Here is a 26,512-nt window from a genome sequence, read left to right on the forward strand (position 1 = left end):
TATATTATTTTCTTTTCCACTTTTGGATGGAAATAAAGCAAAATGATTAAAATTGGGTAAAACGTTATTAACTTTTATTTAAACAGACGAACAAGTGAACAGACAAGCCCTTATCTCTTTAGGGTCTGAGGACCAGGGAACTGTAGTTTAACTACTGGTTCATTAACCAGTATCCCTAACCCAGGAATTACTGCCAGTTAGAGATGGTCAGTTGATAAGAGCTCCAAAGATTACCATTGCCCCCAATCTCCCCCTCCTCTTTAAAATTCACAATTTCCCCATATACATAAAAGAAAACCAACAATTTAAAAAGTTCATAGTTGATATTTCAGTGTGTGGCTTTCTGTACCCACCTCCTTTGGGCTCTGCCAGCAGAGGTCTATGGGAGAACCAAGATGCAGATAGTGTGAGGCTCTTGAAGGGTCCTGACTTGATGCTGATTGCTTTGCTCCCCATTTACTCTTGTGCTCATTCCTGCTCACCTTGTCCTGATCATTTCCTTCTTGGCCATCTTATTGTATCTACCTTTAGTGTCTGTTTTAATAGCTTAATGACCTTGAACAGTTTTTGAGACCTCATTACATTCTTGTTCACTTTATCTGGAAAAAATTGCTGAATAATACAGTTTATGCTTTCTTTTGTTGTTTACCAGGACAAGTCAGACAAGTCATAAATATATCATGCATGAAAAAATGTATAAGTTATAGATTTTTATAGAACTTGAATTCTATTGGTAAAATAATTGTGTTGCTTTTGCTTATTAACCACTTCCTTTTTTGAAATTCATGTGATGCTACTTCTTCTCTTCCTACAATTTTTTTTTAAAAAAACATAATGTTAAAGTATTGTATTTATTTGGACAGATTTAGTATATTTTTTTCTCTTTTCATTCTTATCACTGGCAGCTTGCCCAGCTTTTCCTTCCGTGCTTTTATGATGACTTACCCTGGGGAAGTTTATAAAGATACACTCTTTTGCATTCCTAAGGGTACTCTCAATTTTATTTTTATAAGAGACAGTGGTTCTTCCTAGTTCTTTTAACCCTGAGAACATTATTTGTGACCACACGTTAGAGTCAGGTGGTCTTCTGAGCCTTGCTGAATGTGTTGTTCTTCCTGCCCCTTCTACTCAGTTCCATCCTCTCTGTTTTTAGAGCAAAAAACACTTGGCAGAGAGTTCACTTCATTTTCATTTTGCCAGAGTTCTATTTCATCTTTGAAGTCCTAGATGTGCATCACAGGCCCATCTGCAGGGCTTCCTGGAACAATCTCTCTTTAAATCATATTACAATGTAGTCTTTATCCGAAGTTCTCCCAGAACAAATTGACCAGCATTTGTGTCCTTGGCTCAGGAGTGAAGTAGGAATAGCATTTTCCAGTTTCCTTGGGTCTTTTCTCTTGATTCGGTTCCCAGAATAAATCCTGCCTCTCCGTAAAAGCTCTTGGAGAAGAATCTAGGTCTTAGGATTTCTGGACTGAATTTCTTTCTCCTTGAAAACCGTGAGTTCACCAATAAGTAAGCACAAGAGAGGGTTGAAGACTTAAGGATTAAGAGATGTTTTTTGGTTGTTCATCAAACAATGACCAAGTTTATGAATGTATTTTCTACTTAAAAATCTAAGGGAGGGGCTAAGTAGTTAAGAGTACTCGATGGTGCCCTTATAGAAGACGGGGTTTGGCTTCCACACCAACTAAGTGACTCATTGGTGCCTGTAACTCCAAATCCAGGGGATCTGATGCCTCTTCTGACTTCCAAAGGAACTGCACATGCATGTTTCCCTTCCATACATGTTGACACTCATACATATAAACAAAGCAATAAATAAAATCTGTTTAAAAATTTAAGGGAGATTTTGTGACCAAATGGATCACTTCTATAACAAATACAAATAAACCATGACAGGGGTAGTAACCATTTTTGTTTTTGAGTAGAGATTCCTAGAGATTCAAAGAAGGTATCATGAAGTATTTGAGAAGTACACATTCCTGCAAGATCGGGTTTGCTGGGACCTAACTGATCTCTTGCCTTGAGTTGTAGGAGGAACAGACACCTTTACATATTGCCTCCCGACTGGGTAAGACAGAGATTGTCCAGCTGCTTCTACAACATATGGCTCATCCAGATGCAGCCACTACAAATGGGTACACACCACTGCACATCTCTGCTCGGGAAGGACAGGTAGATGTGGCCTCTGTCCTCTTGGAAGCAGGAGCAGCACACTCCTTAGCGACCAAGGTAAGGGGGGGTGAGCGGTTAAGAGAATGCAAGTGCCAAGTTAAGGCTTTGCTCAACTGCAGAAGAGTTCCAGGAAGGGAACAATCTCTGTCAGACCTCTGACTTGTTTCTTTCTCAAGTAGTCTAGATTATGATCAAAATGATGGGAAGGGATTGCAAAATTTTTTGTAGCATCTTCAAGGAGTCTTGCATCCCATCTTCTAATTAAAGTGCTAGTTCCTTCTGGTATAGGCATCAAGAAATGTAATGGTCATGATTGTATTACCACGAAGCAAAGGCCACTCTTAATTTCTTTTTTTACTGTAAAATATATTCTCTAGAGGAATAAAAAAGTGGGGAGGGAGATTCTCTAATATGTTGAACTGGCATCACTGATAAAGTAGAAAATACTGTGTTAGACTGGCAATGCTGGGTGACAGAGTTGAGTGGCAGCTCCCTTTGCTCCATCCTGCCTTTCCTAGTGCTAGCTCCGTCACTTCTCATTTGCTATCTCATTTCCTTTGTAGTGTCCAACTGTATCAGTTACTTTTTTGTTGCTAACATAAAATACTATAACCAAAAGCATCTTATATAAGAGTGAGTTTATTTTGGCTTATGGTTCCAGAGGGTAGATGTTTATAATGGGAGAGATGGTGTGGCAATGGGTGGTCAAAGAAGAGACCTGGGTGAGCACATTTTACCAGCACACCAGGAAGGAGAGAAAGTAGGGAAGTAAGGCAAGGCTGTCAACATTCATCTGCTTTCTCCAATGATATACTTCCTCCAGCAAGACTGTACCTATTACAGGTTCCATAGCTACCACAAAGAGTGCCACCAGCGGGGACCAAGTGTTTAGGTGCCTGATCCAATGGGGGCCACTTATTCAAACCACCACACTAACCTTTACCAGCTTTACTTTCCTCCCAGTTATTTGCAGTGTCTAGACAGAACAGGTTTGCACATCAGTTCATGAGTTATATAACACACACACACAAAATAAAAGAGTAATATCTTATCCTGTACTCAAGATCCTGTGGTGGTGCAGGGCTGCTTTTCCTTCTCGTGGATATATTCCACAAGAAATTCACTACGTGGAGACGAGTTACATTGAAGCATGAACACACCCAAAGAGCTAGAGCAAATTAGACTGAGCTAGTGCAGAAGAACAGAAAAACAAGGCAAATAGAGTCCTAGGATACATGAGCTTGTCCCAGGGCAATGTACTTTCCATATGTGCAATAGCAGTTCGATGAATTAAAATGCCATTTCAGGTGACTTTCAATAAGTAGGAGTAAATAGTATGCCTGGGTGGGAAGAAGTTAGTAAGTGTGTAATGAAGTAGTGAATAGTTTGGCCCCTGAGCCCTCAGAAGTGAGATTTGCCCACGAGTTACCATCAGCACAAGCCTACTGGAACATGGCTGCCAAAGATGTTCTGACATGGGCTGGAGAGAGAGCTCAGCAGTTAAGAGCACCTGTTGCTCTTACAGAGGACCTGGCAACCACAAAGAAATGTACAGCCATCTCTAACTCCAGTTCCAGGGATTTTGACACCTTCTACTGGCCTCCGAAGCACCATGTGGTACACACTCATACGTTCAGGCACACACTCCTTTTTTTGGGGGGGTGGATTTTGAGACAAGGTTTCTCTGTGGCTTCGTAGGCTGTCCTGGAACTAGCTCTTGTAGACCAGGCTGGTCTCAAACTCACAGAGATCCCCCTGTCTCTGCCTCCCGAGTGCTAGGATTAAAGGTGTGTGCCACCACTGCCCAGTGGGGCACACACTCTTATACATAAAATAATAATGTATCTTTTAAAATGTTCTGACATGGAAATTGATAATTTTCCAAATGAAGACATCTGAAAAGGTGAATGAATTTTCAAAATTCTTCAAAAAGAAAAAAATCAGAGCTTAGATGCCGAGGAACAAATATACAGTGATAATGGTAACCCAAGAAATTTAACAGCCATTTTTGTGGATGAGGAATAGAATTAATACATGTACAAGTAAAGGAATAGAAAATAACCTTTTGCCTTTCAAGGATTTTTAGGATTGAAAAAATAATCAGTTCAATAGGGTAATAAAATAGAAGCACTTGTTAAACAGAATGGTTTAGTGAGCAAGGCTGGCTGGATGCTGGGTGACTCATCATTGTAACTTTAAGTGTTTATAAATACCAGAGGTACCAGAGGGAGATTATGACTGATGAGATTAACACTGCAAGAAGTGGCCCTGTGACTCGAGAGATGCCCTCTATCCCTGTCATTCTGAAGTGAAAATACTATGCAGTTTTGTCTAATAAGGGTTTCCAACTGTATAAAGGGTGGGCACAACTTCAGCTGCATTGTAAGGATAAGGGGTTTGCTTTTCTTCCTCCATATAATGTTGTGTCAGAGAAATCTACTTCATCCCAAGCTAGCACCATCCAACCCTTCTGTGCATGGAAAACAGAGAGAAGACCCTCAACAGCAGTTGAATTTCTGTGGATGGATGCTAGCTTTAGATTTAATCATCCTACATCCTACGTTTGTGCCACACGGGAAAAGGCCAGAAGATTCACTCTTTTCCAAGAACTACTAAAACCAAATTTTCTTTCTTTTCTAAAAGAAAGAAAAAAATGCAACCTTAATTAAAAATAATTTGTCTTGTGACTCTATGAAAGGGCAGTATTGGTTCTTCGGAGATGAATATTTGAATCACTGGATGATGATTTTGATGGGGACTTAGTTAGGGTTTCTATTGCTGTGGACAAAACACCATGACCAAAAAGCAAGTTGGGGAGGCAAGGGTTTCTTTGGCTTACACTTCCATATTGATGTTCATTAGTGAAAGAAGTCAGGACAGGAACTCAAACTGGGCAGGACCCTGGACGTAGGAGCTGATACAGAAGCCATGAAGGAGTGCTGCTTACTGGCTTTCTCAGCCTGGTCTCTTATAGACCCCAGGACCACCGGCCCAGGGATATGAGAGCGACTGGGCTCTCTCATATCAGTCACGAATTGAGAAAATGCTTTATAGCTGGATCTCATGGAGACATTTCTTCAACGGATGCTCTTTCTTCTCTGATGACTCTAGCTGTGTCACACTGACACACAGACAGCCAGTACAGGGACTTAAATAGTTCTCAGAGCAGAAGTAATTGCTTGGTTGATTTTCTAGATCCTGGTCAGTGTTAGAATTCTCCAACTCCCACTATTGTTCCAGAAAAGCATGTGGCTGAAGCATCTGTCCTGGAGGATGGGTTGACATCATAGTGCCACCAGGACTGAGACTCTATTTATAGCATTCTGCTCATTGAACTGCTGTTGGTTAGGCTCATGGGACAGTGAGTGTTTCCGTACAAAATATATAGGGCAGGCATCTTTTTATTATTAATTAAATGTATTCATTTATTTTACATTTCAACTGCATTTTCCCCTCTCTCCTCTCCTCCAAGTCCCTCCCCACCTCCCCTCTGCACCCTAACAATACATTTCTCCTCTGTTACTGTTTGGAAAGGGGAAGATCTCTCATGGGTATCAATAAAGCATGATTTAACAGGTTTTGGTAGGACTAAGCTCCTCCTCTTGTATTAAGGTTGGGCAAGGCAACCAAGCATGAGAAATTGGTTCCCAAAAGTCAGCCAAAGTGTTAGGGACAGCCTGTGGTCCCACTGCTAGGAGTCCCACAAATAGATCAAGCTACACAACTGTGACATGTATGCAGAGGGTCTAGAATGGTCTCATGTAGGCTCCCTGGATGTTTGTCCAGACTGGGATAGGCATCTTCTAAAAGCACATTGTTGAAGCTTCAGTGTTGTTAACTATCTAGTATTAGTCAGCCGCTGGCACACAAGGATGATAGATGTGACTGGAGACACATGTGACTGGACAGCATGGGGACAAATTTCAGAGTGTTAAAAGGATATTTTTAGGAGATATATATATATATATATATATTTATATATATATATATATATCTATCTGGCCAGTTTTGCAGAAAATATGCTAAATAATTCAAATAATTATTTTAACTCAAGCTTTTTAAATACTCTATAATTTAAATAAATTTGAAATGAAAAATACTATAAAAGGGACTGTAAGAAATTGAAGGCAGCTGTTCACTTGGTTGTGTTAGTTTTAGAGACAAGATGAAAGATGAGCTTTTTGGTACTTCGTTTTCCATTCACGAATCAGAACAGTATACCAACACCACTGGATATTATGAATCTAAAATCCGTTCATATCAAGTTTCAGTCTCTAAGACTCCAAATACATTTGTTGTTGTTCACTCCATCAAGCCTAGCAAAGGTCCTACCAGTTCTGGTTAAATTGCATTCCTTACCTTTTTACTGATTCATGATTAACAGATATCATGCCATCAGTTTTCACAAATGGAGAACCAATAGTGTTAGCTTAATGGATTATAACAAATTTTTATTTAAGGAACTGAAGTTAAAAAATAAAAACAACCTAATTGTCACATTTCTTTGTCAAACTATAGAAGGGTTTCACTCCCCTGCACGTAGCAGCCAAGTACGGAAGCATGGATGTGGCAAAACTTCTCTTGCAGCGCCGTGCAGCTGCAGACTCAGCAGGGAAGGTAAGAGGTTTCTGTAGTATGTTTTTACCATCCGACTGTTGACTGTTTTTATCACTCATAAGAAATGAAGATGAATGATCCAGGCAAAAGTACACCAAATACACACGTATATGACCCTGACTGTGGCTGTACCCTGCAATTTAGAACCATTATTTGCAGTGCCTCTAATATGAAATCTTATCCTAGAGGGCTCACAGCTGCTCTGTATCAGGAAGAATTTTTGTGACGTATACAGAAACTTAACTTTTGCTTGTCGTGATCAGAAAGCTTCCGTTTGCTAATTTTCAGCGCCAACATTTCCAATCTTAGTTGTTTCTGATATGAAGATTATCATGTATCTGTTTTTCTTCTTTCCATTGGCCACATTAATTAATTAACATTGTAATTAATTGATAGCGCCGTCCATGCATCCTGATAGTTTCAGAGCAGCTAACGCTAATAATGTACTAATGCTGAGATTTAAACACCACCTTTACAGAATGGCCTTACCCCGCTCCATGTTGCTGCTCATTATGACAACCAGAAGGTGGCGCTGCTGCTGCTGGAGAAGGGTGCTTCCCCTCATGCCACTGCCAAGGTGAGGACTACAGCCTAGGATTCCCAGGTGCCATGTAGCTGTAATCTGAGTACACATGGTCCTTGCTTTTAGATAACTTCCTGATATAGTAATAATTTTTTGTGACTTTTAAAAACTATTTCTACCAATTGCTTTGTCTTAAACCTTTCTGCAATTTTTGGAGCTGGGAATTACCAATTGCGAGTGCATATGAGCTTGTGGAGATTAATCTTATTCCTAGCAGTCAGTGTTTTAGATACTGAGAAGTGTAGCTTGACAAAGGTGTTGTAGGTTTCTCCTTCTTGCCTATAAAACATAACTTTCATACCCTCGTTCCTTCTAACATCAAAATTTTCACACTGCCCCTAAAAGGACTCTCCTGTCTCTTTGCTTTTTAAGTGTTCATCTGGGTCAACTGAGTTGTGAATACTTTTAAGTGGGTCTCTTGACTACCAATCCCTTCTTGGTGTATATCTTTTACCTATATTCAAACACAGCTCCTACCAAGCCAGGTTACCCATAAACAGGTTATTTTAGTGTATACTGTTTATGAATAGGTTTTTATGTTGAAAATATACACAGATGTTGTGTATTTCAGTAACTCATTTATAAACATATTTAAGATCATATTTTAAAATATTTATCATGATTGGAAAATAATAATGTTACATTAGATTCCTAACAACACAAATCTTACCTCCCTTTGTGTTCCCACCTTTACCTATCACAGAACTTGGCTTATTCTAGGACTTCAACAGCATTTGTTCAGGGAGTGGAGAGAATACTCTAGTTAGAACCATTTGAGTACAAGTGTTATAAAAATACCATAGAAGTTACTCAATTTGATTCTGTGTGGGTAAAGTAATATCTGATGTATAGAATTCTGTGGTGTGAAATCACACGATTCCAGAGCATTATGAACAGATCATAATCAGCTCAGAGCAGGTTGTCTTTTGGCGAGAGAGGACTAGAAATGACCAAAGGGTCAGGAATAACTGAAGGAATGGATGCTTAGCCTGGAAGAGAGAAGACCTAGAGAAATCATTAGACAGAGATGAAATCTACCACCAGGTTCTCAAGGACTATCACATGAAGAGGAGTCCGCCGTACTTTCTTTTCTTGTTTGGCAGAGAAGCTAGTGATGAAGGGACTTTCAGACTTGATGTTTTTATGCCTGTGTCTGTTCTAGAGTGTGATGAGGATATTTTTCATTTGCTTGCAAAGATGCTAAGGTTAGATAGAAACATTTCATAACTAAGAGTTTGAATTAACTGTCTGTCAGCTTACATTTATCTTTTCTGCCTGATTATACTTTATTATTTCCATTGGAGATAAATATGTGAGCACTTAACAGGTGTTCTCTATGTGTGTGATGTGTGTGTGTGATGTGTGTGTGATGTGTGTGTGTGTGTGTGTGTGTGTGTGTGTGTGTGCGCTTGTGTCATATCCATATTTTTATTTCTGTTGTAGAATGGTTATACTCCTTTACACATTGCTGCCAAGAAGAATCAGATGCAAATAGCTTCCACACTACTCAACTATGGAGCTGAGACTAACACTGTGACGAAGCAAGGGGTCACTCCACTGCATCTGGCCTCACAAGAGGGGCACACAGATATGGTCACCTTGCTTCTGGAAAAAGGAGCCAATATCCACATGTCAACCAAGGTATTGTGTTATAGACTCTGGCTTCAGTCGAGTGTATTGGAGAAATTCAAACAAAAAACCAAGCGAAGATTGTTTGGAACAAAAATGGTGTGTGTGTGTGTGTGTGTGTGTGTGTGTGTGTGTGTGTGTGTGTATGTGTGTGTGTGTGTGCGCGTGCACGCGCGCGCTCTAGCGTGTGTGTGTGTGTGTGTGTGTGTGTGTGTGTGTGTGTGTGTGTGTGTGTGTGCAAAGGAAGCAGGGCTGTGTCAAAAATGCCAAGACAGAAGGAAGGGAAGCTCAGCTAGAAACTAGGGGATGGATGGCAATTGCTCCCACAGCTTTGCCTTCCTTAACCCCCATTGTGGGTCTTCACTTTTCTTCTTAAGCCAGTTCCATTATCAATTTGTGCTGCCCTGCACTCTCAGCTTCTCAGCATGGTGTGGGCATCTCAAGAAGCTAGCCCATGGGAGTTAAGATCTGCTCTTCAGCAGCCACAGTGCCCTAGTTTCTGCTGCTTGTAATTGCAAATTGCAGTAAGAAAGTGGCTAGGGAGCCAGGGACAGAGACAGACAAAAGAGTGGTTCCAACTGGAGGTTGGGCTTCACAGGGGAATATGAGCTAGCAGGTCCGTATCTACCACCCAAGCCAAACGACAGCGTTTATCTCTGCATTGTGGTCTGAGAACTTACTGAAATACAGATTTTTAAGCCACCTTCAGCCTACCTTAGGTAGTGACTCTAGTTAGAAATCCCTTTTAGAGAAAGCCACACAGTAATTTAAGCTTCCCCTCCCAGTAAATAGCCTCTGTAGATGACCATATTAATTAAAATATAGTAGTCAACAATATAAGGGTAAAATCATTCAAACATGAAAGTGTATGCCTACTACAGATTTGCTTACTTATCAACCTGGAGCCACCTGCTGAGAAACTGAAAGTTACAGGCTGTGCCTATTAACTGACCATTTGAATCTCTTGACCACGTGATTGGGCAAGATAAAAATTAAGCTTCTTGGGATTTTCCAAAAATACTGTGCTTTCAATGTGTGACTAGTAAATTAACCTGTACTTTTGGAATATCAATTTGCTTACTAACATTAACTGGAGTATATAATATGCACTCTTTAGAAGAACTGTGATTCAGGTAGATTGTCTCACGTGTACCTAGAACTCTGGTCCCTGTCTTTATCACTCAGAAGTGTCCCATTGCATTCCTCATCTTTGTGTTGAAACTCCTCCCAGATCCTTTCATACAGTGTAATGTTTTAGTCTCTTGCTATGACAAGTAACTTAAGATTGGGAACTTTATAAAGATAAGAGTTTCAAAATGACTTATGATTCCAGAGGTTGAGAAGTCCAACAGGATAACATGAGCACATTTTGACATCTGGTGAGGGTTTTTTGTTACATAAGGATGCAGTGGGAGAGCATCACAAATGAAAGATGGGTGCTTCATCCTCATGGACTCCCAGTATTCTAAGTCTACCCAGTGATCCCAACTTCAAGTAGCATTTGAAGATTTAGTGTTGCCTTGAAAATTTGGCAGATATGCTTAAGCCACAACGTGGAGCTGCAATAGTCTTCCCAGATTTGCATTTTAAAAGAATGAACATAAAAACATAATAATGAAAACTAATATCACCCAGACAGTAGGGAGGGTTTGATGCACATTTGAAGCCCACCTTTTAGGCAATCATTTGAATAGGTGGGGAAATCCTGACACTCAGATACAAAATATATTATTTAATATCAGTTTATAAAGGAGGGGGCATACATCTATTTACTGTTTGCCTAAAAGCACATTCATTTGAAAACAATCAGGAGAAACTTATTTTTAAACATTAAGTGCCATCTTGAGCAGATTAAAATATTTTTATATGTAATATTTTATTAATATTTTGAGAATACCATACAATTTATTTTGGTCACATTCACCCATCATTCTTCTCCCATTATTTCTCCATCTTCCAACTCCTCTTAATCTCTTGTCTTCTTAAAAAAAAAAATTAACTCATGAGGTCCAATTTGTGTTGCCCAGAGTCTTGTAGGTTTGGCACCATCCATTGGTGACAGTTGACCTACCAGTGAGCATACACAGAAAAGAAATCTGACTCAAATACACCCAGAAGCTATAAACTGTCCATATCTAACTAGGTAGGGGCTCATGAGCCCCTCTTCTCATTCCATGCTAGAATGTTGGCTGGCTACATCTTGTGTAGGTCTTGTGCTGGCAACCATAGCTACTGTCAGTTCACGAGAGCAACAGAACTGTCATCTCCAGAGGACATTGTTTTACTCTGCTCCTGTCCAATCTCTGGCTCTTAACACTCTTTTTGTCCCTTCTTCCATGATGGTCCCCAGTCTTGGTGATGGGGATAATATCAATGTCCTGTTTATAGCTGAGCAATCCACAGATAATTAATCTCTGCACTTTAATCAGTTATGATTTTCTATGTTAACCACTATTTATTTCATAAAGAAACTTCTCTGGTGAGGTCAGAAAGTGGCATTTATAATATAGGTAGAAATTTGATATCGTGCCCATTTAGCAACATAATAGTAATAGATTCACTCCTCGGACCTATGAGTTAACCCCACTCAGCCACAGGTTCTTAGCAGGATTTTCAACACCAACCATACATGTTTTATCCTATGGAGTGAGCTTTCAATCCAGTTATAAAGAAATTGGTGACCTCCATAACACTTGTGCCTCTATTATACCTATGGGCATTTCTAGTCAAGCCAGTCATTATTGTGGCTCACAGCTTTACAGCTGGCTGAGATTTTTGATGACTTCTCCCTCCTCTAGCAGCCTGCATAGCACTCCCAGTAATTACCAAAACTGGGAGAGGCTTCCTGGCCAGTAGCAACTTGATTTTCTCATGTTCTGTGACCAAAATGTGTAGTGTTTTCAGTGATTGCTAGTGTCTTACCACCAAGTTCTGATGATCAATCAAGATAAATACCCTCTATTGTTTAGGGTGTCTTCAGGTCAGCTCTGACCAACAGCTCAAAGAGAAACATTCTAGACAGTACGTGAAACTAATCACACAATGTTTCTGAGAGCATGTCTTTTAATTTTCAAAACATAGAGCAGATTAACTCTGTTCTCCTTGATGGTGTCCTTTCCAGTGCATTACTATTTGCTTTTGAAGAGTGTAAGCAGCTCCTTAGCAGATCTTTAAAGAGATTTTTGACTTGCATACCCAGTCATGAAGAAAATTATTCAGTTGTGGAGGATCCCGACTTTTAGGCCAGCTTGGGCTAGAGACTCTCTCTCAAGAAATCACAAGAAAAAAATTTCAACTTGAGGATGTATCCTCTGCTTTGTCTTAATATTAAGATTCTTATGTTGTAGGATTAAATAATATTTGTTTATAAATGACAGAATTTTAATTCAAAAACAGATTTCTTTCTCAGGCTGATGCTTTATGGGCCTTTCTAGTCAAGCTAGTCATTGTTTTGACTCACAGGTTCACAGCTGATCTGAGATTACTCAACGAGTAAGGAGCACGAAGCCCTCAAGGGAAAGCCCCCTGAAGAGTCATAGAATGTTTTTCTCTATATATGTGCCACCCCATGTTTTCAATGGTCAGAATGGCTGTTATTTTCTTGGTATAGTGCCATGCTGGAAGCAATGGGGCTTGAAGGCCATGTTCAGTTTTCTCGACCTCAATGCTAATGGGGGGGAAACGAGCCTTCCAGCCATGATCAATAGGGCTGGCCAGTTAGCCAGGATGCTACCTGACCTTGAGCAAAGTAGCAACATTGCTAGATTTGATGGCATAGGCTTGTATTTCCAGCTACTGAGAGGCTGGCTGAATCAGGAGACTCATAAACTCAAAACCAGCTTGAGCTATTAAATGGGTCTATGATTAGTCTGGGCCCCTTAGTAATAAAAGGTAAAAAGAGAACTGGGGTTGCGAGTCAATAGTGAAGTATTTGTGTGCTTTGCCTAAGGCCCTAAGTTCAATCACCAATACCTAAAATAGTAGAAGAGGGAAAACAGTAAGGATATTGGAGTGTTATTTGGAGGAGTGTAAGATATAGGATGGATATATTCTAAGCTAGACTATGAACTGTACATAGGCAGGAAATTGGTTCATAGCTATGTCCAAATCATGTGAGTTCTTCCTAGTATAACAAAAGCACTCAAAAATTGCCTGCTAAAATTATATTTGATACCCTTAAATCTCAGTTTTTCTTGAGGGAGCTACTTATATATATTAAGGCTGGTAGGGTGTGGCATTGGTTGGATAAACAGCTTCTCCCCTCTCTATTCCTTAATTTTTTATTAATCTATGACTGTACCTTTGCCATGTATTCAAATAAACACATTTATTACTTGATACCCAGTGCATAAACTTTTTTCCCCATAAAATTGGCCAAGTTTTACAGTGCTATATAAGTGACAGGGTTACTTTAAAAAATTTACCATCTGGAAGACAAACCCTCCCCGCCTCCCCGCAAAGTAAACTGAGTGCTGGAAAAAATATTCTGAGCTTACTTCCAGTAACTCAATGTATTTTAAACATTAATATGATACTTTATTGATGAAAATATTGATTATTGCCAGGGTTATAAAGTTGCAGCAATATTTGTTTAGTCTGTTAATTGAAGTAAATAAGTAGAGTCATGAGGAAGTGTAGGTAGGCTTGAAATGAATATTATCTGGAAAGTTATTAACAAAACTATTTTAAAAGCTGAAATCATAAATACCAGATACAGAAAACATAATTTTCTGCAGAGACTATATCTTGGTTGAAAACTCATGTTTACTCCAAGGATTTATCTGAAATGTGAGAAGATGGGATGTCTGGAGAGATGCCATATGCATTCCGACTCTTCAAAACACGATCCTGTAGATGACCGTGTGTTTCCCTCTCTGATGTGTTCCCTTGCTTCCATTCTTGCTACAGAGTGGGCTCACATCCTTACACCTTGCAGCCCAAGAAGATAAAGTGAACGTTGCTGACATTCTCACCAAACACGGGGCTGACCAGGATGCCTACACAAAGGTACAGCAGATCTCTTGACGGTGTTGTCACCAGTTCTGGTTTGGCTGATTCTTGGTTGGCCTCATTCAGGTCAGCTCATGCCCGAGGACTCTCTTCTTAAAAGTTCATTCTCAAGTATAAACCGCATGCTTCCCCGTGTCTGCTAGAATCAGACTGGAGTTGAGAAAGTGGCCTCTGGACTCAGTCTAAGACTCTAGTTCTACAGGTTGTTGCCCACCCTCTGACTTCTGCTTTAGCTCCTACATCTGCCTCACTGTTCTGGCTCTGTCCTTGATCATCTTGAGGGGGATTGGTTCTCTCTGTGCTATTGTTTTCTTATCCATTCTTTTTGCTATTGTTTTAGTGTCACTTATTACTTATATAATGAGTTGTTTTTGCTCCTTCATTCCCGGGCTCATCCCTTCCCTCTCCCACCAGCGCCCTTCTCAACATGCCTCTCCCCCACCCTCCAGCTTGCCTGCCTTCTTTTTATGTAAGGGCGAATGGGTTTAACTAGATTTACTAATCTGAACCTAGGTGGGAAGTCATTCCATGGAGTGAGGGCAGTTTTTCTATAGCTACACTACTGAAGACAGTGACATTGCTCCCCAAACAGGTGTTAATTGCTAATAGCCCCTCTGGGAGGGACGGAGCCTCATGGGCTCCCTCTCTCGTTCAGATAAAATATTGATGGGCCCAATCTTGTGCAAGTTTTGTGCCACTTAAGCAGCCTCAGTGAGTTTATGAGTGCAATGTGTCTATCATGGCCAATGTGTATGTCATCTCTTTACTGCACATCTTCCTATCCTTCCCTTCTTCCTTCCACATTTCACTCATCCCACCTGCTTCTACTAGAGTCTTCTCCTTCCCATTGACATGTCCTATCATTTTGCAATTCTCAGTTCTTTTAGCTAAGTTAAGTCACCTGTGTGTCTTATCTCCCTTGCTGATGTAAAGTTCTGCGTGGTTAGGGACTGCTTGTCCTATATTTGCATCCCAAAGATGCCATGTGCAATAATTGAAACCTTACCTTTGTTGATTAACTACTAGCCGTATAACACTTGTACTTTGGGATCTGTCGTTGCAGCTTGGTTACACTCCTTTAATCGTGGCCTGTCACTATGGGAATGTGAAAATGGTCAACTTTCTTCTGAAGCAGGGAGCAAATGTCAATGCAAAAACCAAGGTAAAATATATACTCATTTTCCTTCTTGACAATCAAACTTATCCTGCCAAGGGTACAGTCAGGACACTACTGTAGCTGCAAGTTGCTTTTGGGTTAAGTTTAATTTTGCTTTCTAGTTCTTCTGAACTAACTTTGAAGAAGCAGTGTAGTTTTCTGATTGTTTAGGGCTTTCCACTCTGATAACCTTTGATGGCCATGGAGGTCAGCTTCAGAATTGCATGTGTTATAAAGTTAAAACAGATTTGGCTTAGCAATTTATTGCAGGAAACAGTTGATCCTCAGAGTTCATCCTGAAGCCCTGCCAGACTTCCTCTATTGTGTTTTAGGCCCTTGGCCCTGTCCCCCAGCTCCACATCTCCTCCTCTGGAAAAACAGACTTGCACAGCCCACACTGTATATATCCCATTTTAAATAAACTATCTCTTTGGGAACCTCAAGTGGTAATGCTTATCAACAAAAGTGTGAAATGACTGAGTTGTAGTTCCGCAGGGATAACTCAGAGGTGGCACGTCCCTAACAGTTCTGCACAAAGAAGGTCAAAGGTCCTATTAGACAAAGCAGGTCTGAATATCACCACCCATCTCAGAGCACACAGATTGATCCAAGTCCAAGAGAAAAGCATGGTGGAACTGGTGCTCTTCACTGTTACAAAGAATTGTGGGCTTAGTGTATTTGAGTTCACACATCAGGAAGACCTGCCACAGCTCAGATGCATCAGCGCAAGCACATTCAGGGGTTTCAGAGCCATCATTTCAAGATGACACTAATTAGAAATGATTACAAGATTTTTTGTAAATGTTTCTTTTTCTGTTTTCCAAAAAGCAGAAACGATATCAGTTTTGTGCAAAAGCATGTTCAAAAAGATAATATGAAACACACTTGTTTTGTGATCTATCAATAGTATTATAGCACTTAAGATTCAAACTTGTGAGCTTGCCCTACGATGGCTGTTGTGTATTTTCTGACCTACACAATTCTGAGACACTTTCATTTGGTGCTTACGGAAGAGCTTCCCTGTGGCTCCTCAACCTTTATTTAGTTCCTAGCACTCTTTTGGTTGAGCCAGCTCATACACATAGTCACGACCAACTGAGATGTACAAATGCACCATGCAATGAGACACTGGCAGTACAAGCAAAGGTTTACGTGGTATCAGTGAGTGTTTGCCCACTGAGATGGTCTTAACACTTAGATGCCCAACACTGTATTGTGTTGTTTGTGCTTCTGTGGAATTAGATCTGTACATTTTGTTACAAGAAAAACAGAATCTCATTTCCACATTTTAGGGATTTCTTTTAGGTGAACTATATAATTTTAATGTGACCTTTGGGACCATATATTTCAGGGCAGAAGGCAGATGCATGTCTTAATAGGCAATCTGTTAGTAAGTTCTTCAGAGTTTTTCCTTTGCAGAAGGAATTATTATTTACTTCCTGATGTTTTATGTGTAACCATGGTTACTAAAGAATTGTTTAACTGCTTTTAGAATGCAAACATGTGTCCCGCCTCTACTCCTTAGCTACTCATAAAACTTGACATAAAAATTAAGAAATGTAAACTTTAAAAAATGAAATCATTTTTTTTTGTTTAGAATTATAGTGAAACCCTGTCGTATTAGATTGAAACAAACTGGACCTACAGGGAATCGACTTGTGAAAAGGATTTAAACTCTATACAAAATAGAAATTTCTTTGATTAGACACAATGAAAGGTGCAGATTGTCTACGATGAAATGGCATCTTGCTAGTATTTTCACATAATTAACATGAGCTACACATGAACTATACATATCTTCATGGAAAACGTATTTGGTCCTTCTTGAAGCATACACCTTCAGCCATCTCTGTTTTACAATGAGAGAAATGGAAATGTGAGGGATTTGGAGCCTTGCTCATCCATAGTAGAAGGGGTAGATTGAGGCTGGTGTGCCAGCCAGCTGGAAAGTCACAGAAACCTCAAGCCAATGTCAATGTAAAGTTATAGCCCTGCTCAATCTTCTGTTGACTATTCTCACTCATCACAACTTCAGGTAAATGTTAGATTAAATCATACCTGGGGTCATTTTCCAGACCATAGGGGGTCAGTCCATGAGAGCTCGATTTAATATGGTCTACAGTGGGGTCAGACTTTTAATTAACTATGACTAATTATATTTGGCATGATTTTTGTAGGTAATTTATCTTTTAAACTATATTAATATATATTAGTTTAGTGTACAGAATGTTATTTATATACTAAAGTATTTAGCACATAGCATAGTTAGTGAATGCTTGAGTGATAATAAAGAAGTAAGGTAAATTTTATTATAAATAAAATGGAAAGGAAGAATTTTTAGGAAAATAAATATCATTTAGTTTATCCTTCTTAAATGTCTATGGATTGCCTGATTTGAGAGCAGGCAGGGTCTTATAATAACTATAGGTTTCTAAGAGTCTTTTTAAATCGACTGCATTTTCAGGGCATCAGATTTATTTTATTGTAGAGAATCTATAGCAGCTGTCAGACTCCTAACATGACAGAGTCAGGAACACCTGGACAGAAAGATATCCATACATGATGTCATTCCCATACACAGAAAGGCCGTTGTGACTGTCTAGAAGGGGTCTTATGACACTCACGAATATAATCAGACAATTTTGTAGTCAAAATGACCAAATATGCTTGTTGGTCATGCATCTACTCTGACACTGCATGAAATGTACACACTTTAATAATATGCATATTCTTTTAATCATGATATATATACATATATACTACCCAGAAGTTACAGCTAGATGCAGTGGGCTCTGATAGAGATAAATATTTTTTTTTGCAGACAGTTGTGAAGTAGCCACTGGTTTCCATGATCTTCTGCATAGAAACTAAACCTAGAGTGATTGTGGAGAAATAGGTTAACCCTGTTATTTTCAGTGGCATCATTTCTGAAATGGGGAGAAAAATAGTCATTTATGAATCATTTGTTTACTATTCATTTAGTCAAGTATTATTTACAAAATACCCTTTTTAGACTAGGCACTGTAAGCCATTTCTGAGTGACAATGAAAATTGAAAGAGACAACACTCTAAGGTCCAGCATCCAGTACAGAATGAATGCTTAGGGAATGACTCCCGTTCCACCGTCAAGGGTTCCAGTAGAAGTTTTGAGTTAATATGAATACGTAACTAATTAGTGCCACCCCTGTTGACTACAGTTCTGCACAAGACTGGCCTCAAACTAATCCTAACAGCAATTCCTCCCAAGTCAGGGGCATTCTTCTCCATGAAAGTTTTGATCACACTGTCAAAATTCTAGTTTTTAAAGACACATTTTCTTGGGGCAGGGCATTGAACTTCCAATTTAGTTTGCTATTCTAAAGTTTACACATACAGCCTTCTAGAACCAAAGCCATCTCCTGAGTTAAGCATGAGATTAAATATAGATGAGATTCTCTTTCATCTTTATAGATCATCTAAAGCTAGCTTCAAGGGTTGTTAAGATGGTCATGACTAATAGTGGCCTGTGACCCTCGGCAGCCTTCAGTTAAACACCAACTTACCCTTCATCTTTCCTAAGGAAATGGATCACAGCTCTGTCTCTTTTCCATTTTTAATCTTCTCTCCGTTTAAACATTTTAAATGTCAATTGGTTAAAATATAATAACAGTTATAAATTGAGTCTGTTTATTTTATTGTTTCATAATCTAGTCTCTCCTTGTTTAGTCCGCCATAAGGTGTGAGGGAGTGTTTGTTGCTGAGAAATGGGTTGCTGGGAAAATTGTGCTCCAAATAAACAATGAGGTGCTTGATGGGTTTGCTGTAACTAAGACAAGTGAACTAAAGTTGAAGGCTAACCTAATTTTCTCCTCCCTCTGCAAATCGGTGCTATCATGATCCACAGAATGGCTACACACCTTTGCACCAAGCTGCCCAACAGGGCCACACACACATCATTAATGTCCTGCTCCAGCACGGGGCCAAGCCAAATGCCACCACTGCGGTAAGGAGGCCTGTGGCCCTTCCCTGTACTTGCCCTGCTGTCCTGTTTGTTGTCAGAGATGAAGTGTGATACATCCTCCTTAAACAAACTCCCAGACAGTGGAAAGCCCCAGATTTCTGGAAAAACCTTTCTAGAAGTCTGTGATTTCTGGGGAGTGCTTGCCGGGAAGGAAGTCAGTTGGGTCTCTGGGGAGTGGGGCCCTCCACTTGGGCTGCTGGAAGGGCTTTGCTTACAGCTGGCTCTCAGATGTGAGCGCATATTCACCCTTCCCTCCCTGTCTTCTTAAGGGAGCCGGTTTCTGAGTGTTGGCTTAGAACTGCCTCATTGGGACATGGAGCCATTGAAATGTAAACTAAGCGGTGTAATTAAACAAACGGGGTCCCCAGTGGCCTGGGCTGGAGGCGGCTGGAATTGCTGGCTTGTGTAGTTCTTGCAGTACTGGAGCTCCTGCAGAGCAGAAGCTAAATCTGTCACTGGGTCCCTATGGTAACATTTTACCTGCGGCAGATGGCCTGACCCTTGGTGAGCAAAGAATGTAGCAGGTTCTCCCTAGTAGTTTTGGCAGACACCAGTCCTCAGTTCCAGAGGTGGCTTTAGAAGGCTGGGGCAGCATTTGGAGCTGCTTGACAACCTCAGGGTTAAAGCATCAAGTGCTTATTCAAAAGAGCAGGCAGATGCAAGCTTGTTGTGTTACCATGGTGACCTGGGCTATAGTCTAAAGAAGTTACAAAGACAGATTTAGATGTAATGGTAAAAACTAGTGATTTTCCCGAGCTGTGCCTTGTTTTGGAAGGAAGTGCTGGCTCATGCCGAGCCCCGGGTGAGCTCATTGGCTCGCAAGGCAGTCCTCCCTAGCCTTTCTCACTCTTTCCTTCTTTCTCTCTCTTCAGAATGGTAACACAGCCTTGGCGATTGCTAAGCGGCTGGGCTACATCTCTGTGGTTGACACCCTGAAGGTTGTGACGGAGGAGGTCACCACCACCACCACGGTGAGTACTGATGACTGACCTGCTCCTGTCCTCTTGGTTTTCCCGCCACATACTTTTCGCTCAGTGTTTGCAGCTTCCGTGAACTTCTTTTGCTGAATGCATTGTAGAACAGACTCAGGAATATGCAGCTACGAATGTGTTTACCAATGGAAACAGGGTTTCTGTCTTTAACTCAGTATAATTCCCAAATAAAATATACGAATGCAGCCTTCTAGCTATAGAAAAGTACCTTTTCCTTGTGAGTTTCTTTTCTGGCTCCCCTGCCTCTGTCCTCTAGCTGTGTGTGACACCTACTGCTGGCAGAAAGGTACCACATTCTGCAGCCAACCTGAACTTGGCCTAGAGGCCAGGCAGCTTGTCAAAAGAGCCCCTGGCTAAGTCAAATGCACTTCTATAGACAGCAGAGCATCCTAAAATTTTCTTTCCCTTCTTATGTTTGATGATTTTGTAGAATAAAAAGAAAATCGCAGGTGTTCAGTGTATGCCTAAAGTCCTTTATTTCTACTGCTTTGAAATGCCTGCTTATTCTTGAGGAGAGACCAGTGATAGTTATTGGTCTTTGCCAGAGGAGGTCCCAAGAGCAAACTCTGACAGAGGCTTTCTAATCTCTGCAGAGGCTCCAGGGAGGAGTCTTTAAACTTTAATTTAAGCACGAGTTCTCCGAACAATGGCTTTTAAAATTTATCTTTATAAAGCAGAGAAACAACAAAACCTGAGATGTTCTATGGAAACAATAAAACCACAAACCAACGAATAAAGTACACGAAATAAGATAGGTTCTGGTGAATTCTCCCAAGCTAGAACTGCTACATGCAGTATTTGGGAACACTTGATTCTTTCAATAGAGGGGATCGAAAGGAAAGGAATTTTGTTTCATGGGCTAGTGGAAAGTCCCCGTTGACAGCCATTGAGGTAGACGGGGTGCAGTTGATGTGACATGCAGTTTTAAATAGAGTGGAGTATGAATAATTAATGAGCTGCACAATATCGACTGCACTTTTCGATGGGAGCCAGCTGCACAGCTCCTTTTCTAAGCAGAGCCATCCTCTTTAGCCAGCACACACAGTAGATTTAAAGATATAAAGTATAGATTTGATAAATTATATATGAGAAAAGGTCTTGTCAAAGTTTACCACCCTATTTACAGGTCATTATATAAGGTCATGACCTTTTTTTAAAAGAAAAAGTAAAACTATATTTTATTTAAATATTTTTAATCAATTCATGAAAAGTGCCCATGTGTCTGCAATGTCTTGAGATTTGATGGCATATATTTCCATTATATGTTACTCAAATGAAGATAAATGTGTCTATCCCTTCAAACCTTCATTTCCCTGTGGTCAGAATATTGAAAATCTTTCTGTATGACTGAATCTTTAAAAAAAATAGTGGGATTTTTGTTTTAACAGGAAAAGTTTTAGTGTGAAGACCTACACAGCTATGCCACCTCAGAATAGCATGTACATCACAAAGAAACAAAGGTTTTAGTGACAAGATTGACTCTGAGCCTGTGTGTTGTCTGTCTTGGGTTTTGTTAACTTTAATACTTTTTCCACACTGGGAACCATGGATCTGTACTTTTATAGAATTGCCACTAGATGGCATGCTTGTGGATCCTTTCCTCTCCTGGCCCTACTTTCCTCTTGTTCATTTTTACTGAAGGAAAGGTGTGTGAGGCCTCTGTGCTACATGCCAAAGAGCATCACTGGTCCAAACAGCTCTTCTGCATAAGCGTATCGGTACGGGAGAAGAGAGTTACGGCCCACAGGAAATCTCATTCTGTTTTTGTACATCAATAGCACTGTGAAACTTCCATATCTCATTTCTAAGACTTCCAGTGCATAAATATGGATTAGAGCAAATGATTTTAAACACAAAGATCTGTATTTTAAAACCGAGGCAACTAGCACTTCTTAATTTGTTTCTAAACATTCTAATTACTAGACTTGGAAATGGCTTAGGGGCTAACATATTTGCAAGGCAAGTGTGAGAACCTAAGTTTGGACCCCCAGAACCACGTGACAGTAACCCTGCACATTTGCAATTGTGGTCATCCTGTGGTAAGATCGGAGGTGGCAGCAGGAAAATTCCCGGAAGCTGGAGGGCCAGCTAGCATGGACTTCCCAGCAGCAAAAATAAGATGCTATCTCAAAGCAAGGTGGAAAGAGTGACAACCCTAGGCTCTTCCCCAACCTTCACACATATGTCTTGCTGTGTATGTTGTGCATTCACACAGGTGAACACACACACACACACACACACACACACACACACACACACAGAGAGAGAGAGAGAGAGAGAGAGAGAGAGAGAGATTTTTAAATATCCTATTTGCCATCTTTAAGTAAGATTGCAGAGACTTGTCAGAAACCAGATATACAGGTAGGGTATGGAAGATCTTATCCCTGACAGCTCTAATACAGAACAACTGTTTCAGAACATTTTGTGAGTCTTTGTTTTTTTAATTATTTATATTTCATTATAATTTATTCATTGCTATGTTGTTATTTATGTTCATTTTAAAGCAGAACATTATTTGAAAAATAAATCACCATATTTAGAATTCAAATTTCTAGGTGAAAAACTGATAAGCCATAAATAACACATAGAATGTCAGATTTCAGCTAGAGTATGACATTCACAGTAAATAAACCACCACCCTCCACAATCCCCTTTATCCACAAGGATAGTGATAGTGGTGTCAGGGGTTGTTGTTGTTTTGTTTATATTTTGCTTGCATGTGTCTATGCTGGGTGCTCACAAAGGGCATCAGATCCCCTGGAACTGGAGTTACAGACAGTTGTCCATTACGTGGGTGCTGGGAATTGGACCCAGACCCTCTGGAAGAGCAGCCAGTGCTCTTAACCACTGGACCATTTCTCTATCTCAATGGCTACATGTTTTGATTCTGCTTTATCTTTATTTTCTGGTTCTCCTAATTGGCTCCTCATAGAGTTGTGAGTTTGTTTTGAGACATGGAATTTGGGGATAAAAAGTATGGCTGCATTCTCTTTCAGCATGGAAGTCTTCATGTAGTATGCTTCCCTTTGGGAAGTGATGTTCAATCATTCCTTTTCCCCATGTTTTCTTTTCTCCATAGGGTACTATTTGTGATATCTCAAATAATTCATATGTAAGCTTAGTAAAGTGTTGGCTCTGGAGGACAAATCTGGAATTCAGTTTAAACTGCTGGATGGCAAAGCCCACTTTCCTAACCATACCAATGTAATTAATCTTGGCTTTGCTGAAAAGTAGCTTAACCAGAATTTTGTGAAAGAATGACTCCTGCCTAGGTTTCAACAAAAAATACCACACAAGAAAGTATACTTTATTGATTTCAGTGGGTATGTCCTATTTAATGTCATTTTCTAAAGTTTACTGATTAACCAAAACAAACAAACAAAAAACAAACAAATAAAAGCCAGTGCTATGGTGATAGCAAGCAGTGCAAGGCATTTTATAATGAGGCAAAGGGAATAAATGTCACCTGAGGAAGTTTACCATTAAACGCAGCTTTGAGTTCTAGCTACACAAGTGAGGGATTCATTTCCCATCATTGCATTTACAGGGTGTGCCACTTGTGCAACCACGTGAGTTCTCTTGAAGAAAAGAAACTTCTTTCCCAAGTTCTTTACCCCAAAGCGTGAATGAAGGCATTGTGAAGGAGCAGATCTAGATAGTAAGGGAGAGAGAGGCTGGTGCAGCTGAGATTGCCCACACACTGTGGGATCATGCCTTGTTTCCTTAACCTTGGCTTTCCTAATTTTACACTGAGAGATGCAGCAAGGGAGGCGAGACAGTTCAGCATTGTCTTAGATGAAGTCTCTGTGCTTACCAGAGCGACATCACAGAACTGGGGGCTTATTCCCAACAGTAAGAGCCTATAGCTCTACTCTCCTAAGATTGGACAAACTTTGAAAAATGATTCATTCTTCTACCTGTCAATCTGCTGTCATCAGCTAATTTCTTATTATTGGTGTAATTATAATGTAATGTATTATGTAGCAAATAATCATTGCTAAGAAGAACATAAATTACTTAATAAATTACCCAGAATTACCATACACAAATCATTTTAGATATACTATCCTTTACTCATTAGGAAGGTTTTTTTTTTAAGTCATAAAGGGAAATGTAAATTCTAAGTCCTAAATTTGATTTGATACCATGTCTGTTAAAGGAATCATCAACATGAAAATGCAATGAATACAGATAATTTCATTTGACACTGTCTGGCCATCATTTCTTTCTGTGAATATAGTTCTGTGATCAGATGGCTAAATTGTCATCTTGGAACAAGCACCATCAATATTCACTGTGTGTGCATGTGCTTTATAACACCTAGTTAAACCTTACTGGGGCTGAAGAGATAGCCTAGTGGTTAGTACTTGCTACCCACATGGCAATTCATAATTACCTATAGTCCCAGTTCTAGTGGATCTGAAACCCTCTTTTTGCCTACATAGGCTCCAGGCATGCATGGAGTGTAAATATGTACACGAAAGCAAACATTCCTAACACATTGTAAACAAACTTTTAAAGAAGTTTCATATAACATTGATGCATTCTGTGTGTTTTCTTAAAGAAACATATGGAGTACAGAACCCTTAAATTTTTCTGATATATAGTTTTTCAAATCATTTATAATTGTCTCACTCACGCTTAATTGGGTAGCCATATATGTTGTGTGTGAGGGGGACATATCTTTGTTGAAACTTCCGGGTACTTACCTTTGTTTTTACAGGAAAAAAAAACAATTACACATTTAAAGATTTATCTAGTCATGAAAGTTATATTGACAAATATGATGGACATTAAAAAACAAACACAAAACAAGAGTAGCCTGCAACTGCCCTGGTGACCAAAGGGTGAGGGTGTTGAAAGGTGATAGGATGGCCAAGATCATTTGGCTGTGCTATGATGGCTTGGGAAGTGTGTGAATAAAGGGAGCAATTGGCTGGGGTGTGTGTGACTAAGTGGGGTCAGTTAAGCACACAGTCCCCCACATACAGGGAAAACCAGATATTATCCACTCTTTCTAAAACATCATGATAAAAGCTTATATTTAATTTTCTATGCTTTCCCATATCATGATGAATAACTCATTGTCTGACTTAATTATATCCCATTAATCGTGTGCATATTCCTTATTTTAACTTTTAAAGTAGTTTCTGATCTTGACCATGACATCTTAGATTCTACAGCAGAAAGAGAAGAGCATGCACTTTGAATTATAGCTTAGTTCTCCACATATTGTTCAAATGTAGTTGTTCAAAAAATGTTTTAGTAACCTAATATCTTAATGTTCTTTCATTTTAAAAGAGAATTGTGTATTTTATCTAATTACATCCTTTGTGAGTAGGAAGATCTGTTTGTTATGCATTTAACGATGCCCTGTGTAAATTGGGCATATATGTGGGAGGCACCTACTCTTCTTCAGGTTCTGTGGTAACACTCTACCTCTGGAACAGCAGCCTCCACCCCTCTGTGGGAGGTAGAGAAATAGATGATCCATACAGAGTTGTATGCAATATATGCAACAGTTAAATAAATAAATTTATTGTTGGAACATCAGGAAGTATTTCTCTGTGGAAAGCACATCTGATAGTCCAAAGAAAAGTTTTTGATAGAGATAGGACTATGTAGAAAATCTCCACAGCATAAGAGGCAGGGCCCATGTGACATTGAAACAAACCACCCAGCATGAGGTTAGCAGGGACCTGACAATAAGGCCTTCAGGCCTGTCCATGTTTGCTACCTCACAATAGGTCTTCTGAGCCACTTTATTTAATTTTGTTCTGAAAATAAGCAAAGCAAGTCCACTAAAGAAGTGTTGGTTAAAGACTTGTGCATTTCCATGCTCTGACTGAATCAGTCTAGTTGCTCTTAGCACAAATCTATTATATCCATTTATAGCTACTTGGTATATGGCAACCTGTGGAAAATCTCTTCTGCTTTGTGAAAGAGTCTGTGATAGTCATTGCACTCATTGAAATAAGTCTTTATTATCTGTAAAGCAAAGCGCAGCACTCTGGACAACCTACTCATGGTGCTTTGGTATTCTAGTTGAAGATTTACCTCTTATGTCAAAAGTTTAGTCTTTTAATGTTCCCACAACTGCCAACTGGAACACTAAATACACTTTAAATGTAGGAATTAGAGTTATAAATTTGAAACTCAATCAGCTTTAGGTAATGTTTAAAGCTATGAGGTTTCTTTATTTGTACATGTGTTTCATTTTTTAAATTGATACAATGGTACATATTTATGGTGGGCAGCGTGGTGATTTGAGATGCATACACATTGTGAACATAGCTAAGTGAACTAATTAATTCACCGCCACGTCATGCACTTTTCATTTGTGAGTG

General features: G+C 39.7%; 1 protein-coding gene across 12 annotated transcripts in view; it reads left to right on the forward strand.

Moving 5' to 3' along the window:
* The window catches only part of Ank2 (ankyrin 2), an 842,037-nt gene that overhangs the window by 749,261 nt on the left and 66,264 nt on the right, over positions 1-26,512 (forward strand). For 11 of the 12 annotated variants that reach the window (XM_035451885.1, XM_035451895.1, XM_035451888.1 and 8 more), the window contains 8 exons: positions 2,038-2,235; positions 6,697-6,795; positions 7,274-7,372; positions 8,822-9,019; positions 13,916-14,014; positions 15,081-15,179; positions 19,057-19,155; positions 20,046-20,144. In XM_035451885.1, coding sequence (XP_035307776.1) covers positions 2,038-2,235; positions 6,697-6,795; positions 7,274-7,372; positions 8,822-9,019; positions 13,916-14,014; positions 15,081-15,179; positions 19,057-19,155; positions 20,046-20,144 — 990 coding nt within the window. The remainder of the gene's footprint in view (positions 1-2,037; positions 2,236-6,696; positions 6,796-7,273; positions 7,373-8,821; positions 9,020-13,915; positions 14,015-15,080; positions 15,180-19,056; positions 19,156-20,045; positions 20,145-26,512) is intronic. The other variant, XM_035451890.1, reaches the window with a different exon arrangement.

The sequence above is a fragment of the Cricetulus griseus genome (assembly GCF_003668045.3).
Source record: "Cricetulus griseus strain 17A/GY chromosome 1 unlocalized genomic scaffold, alternate assembly CriGri-PICRH-1.0 chr1_0, whole genome shotgun sequence".
Lineage (NCBI taxonomy): Eukaryota > Metazoa > Chordata > Mammalia > Rodentia > Cricetidae > Cricetulus > Cricetulus griseus.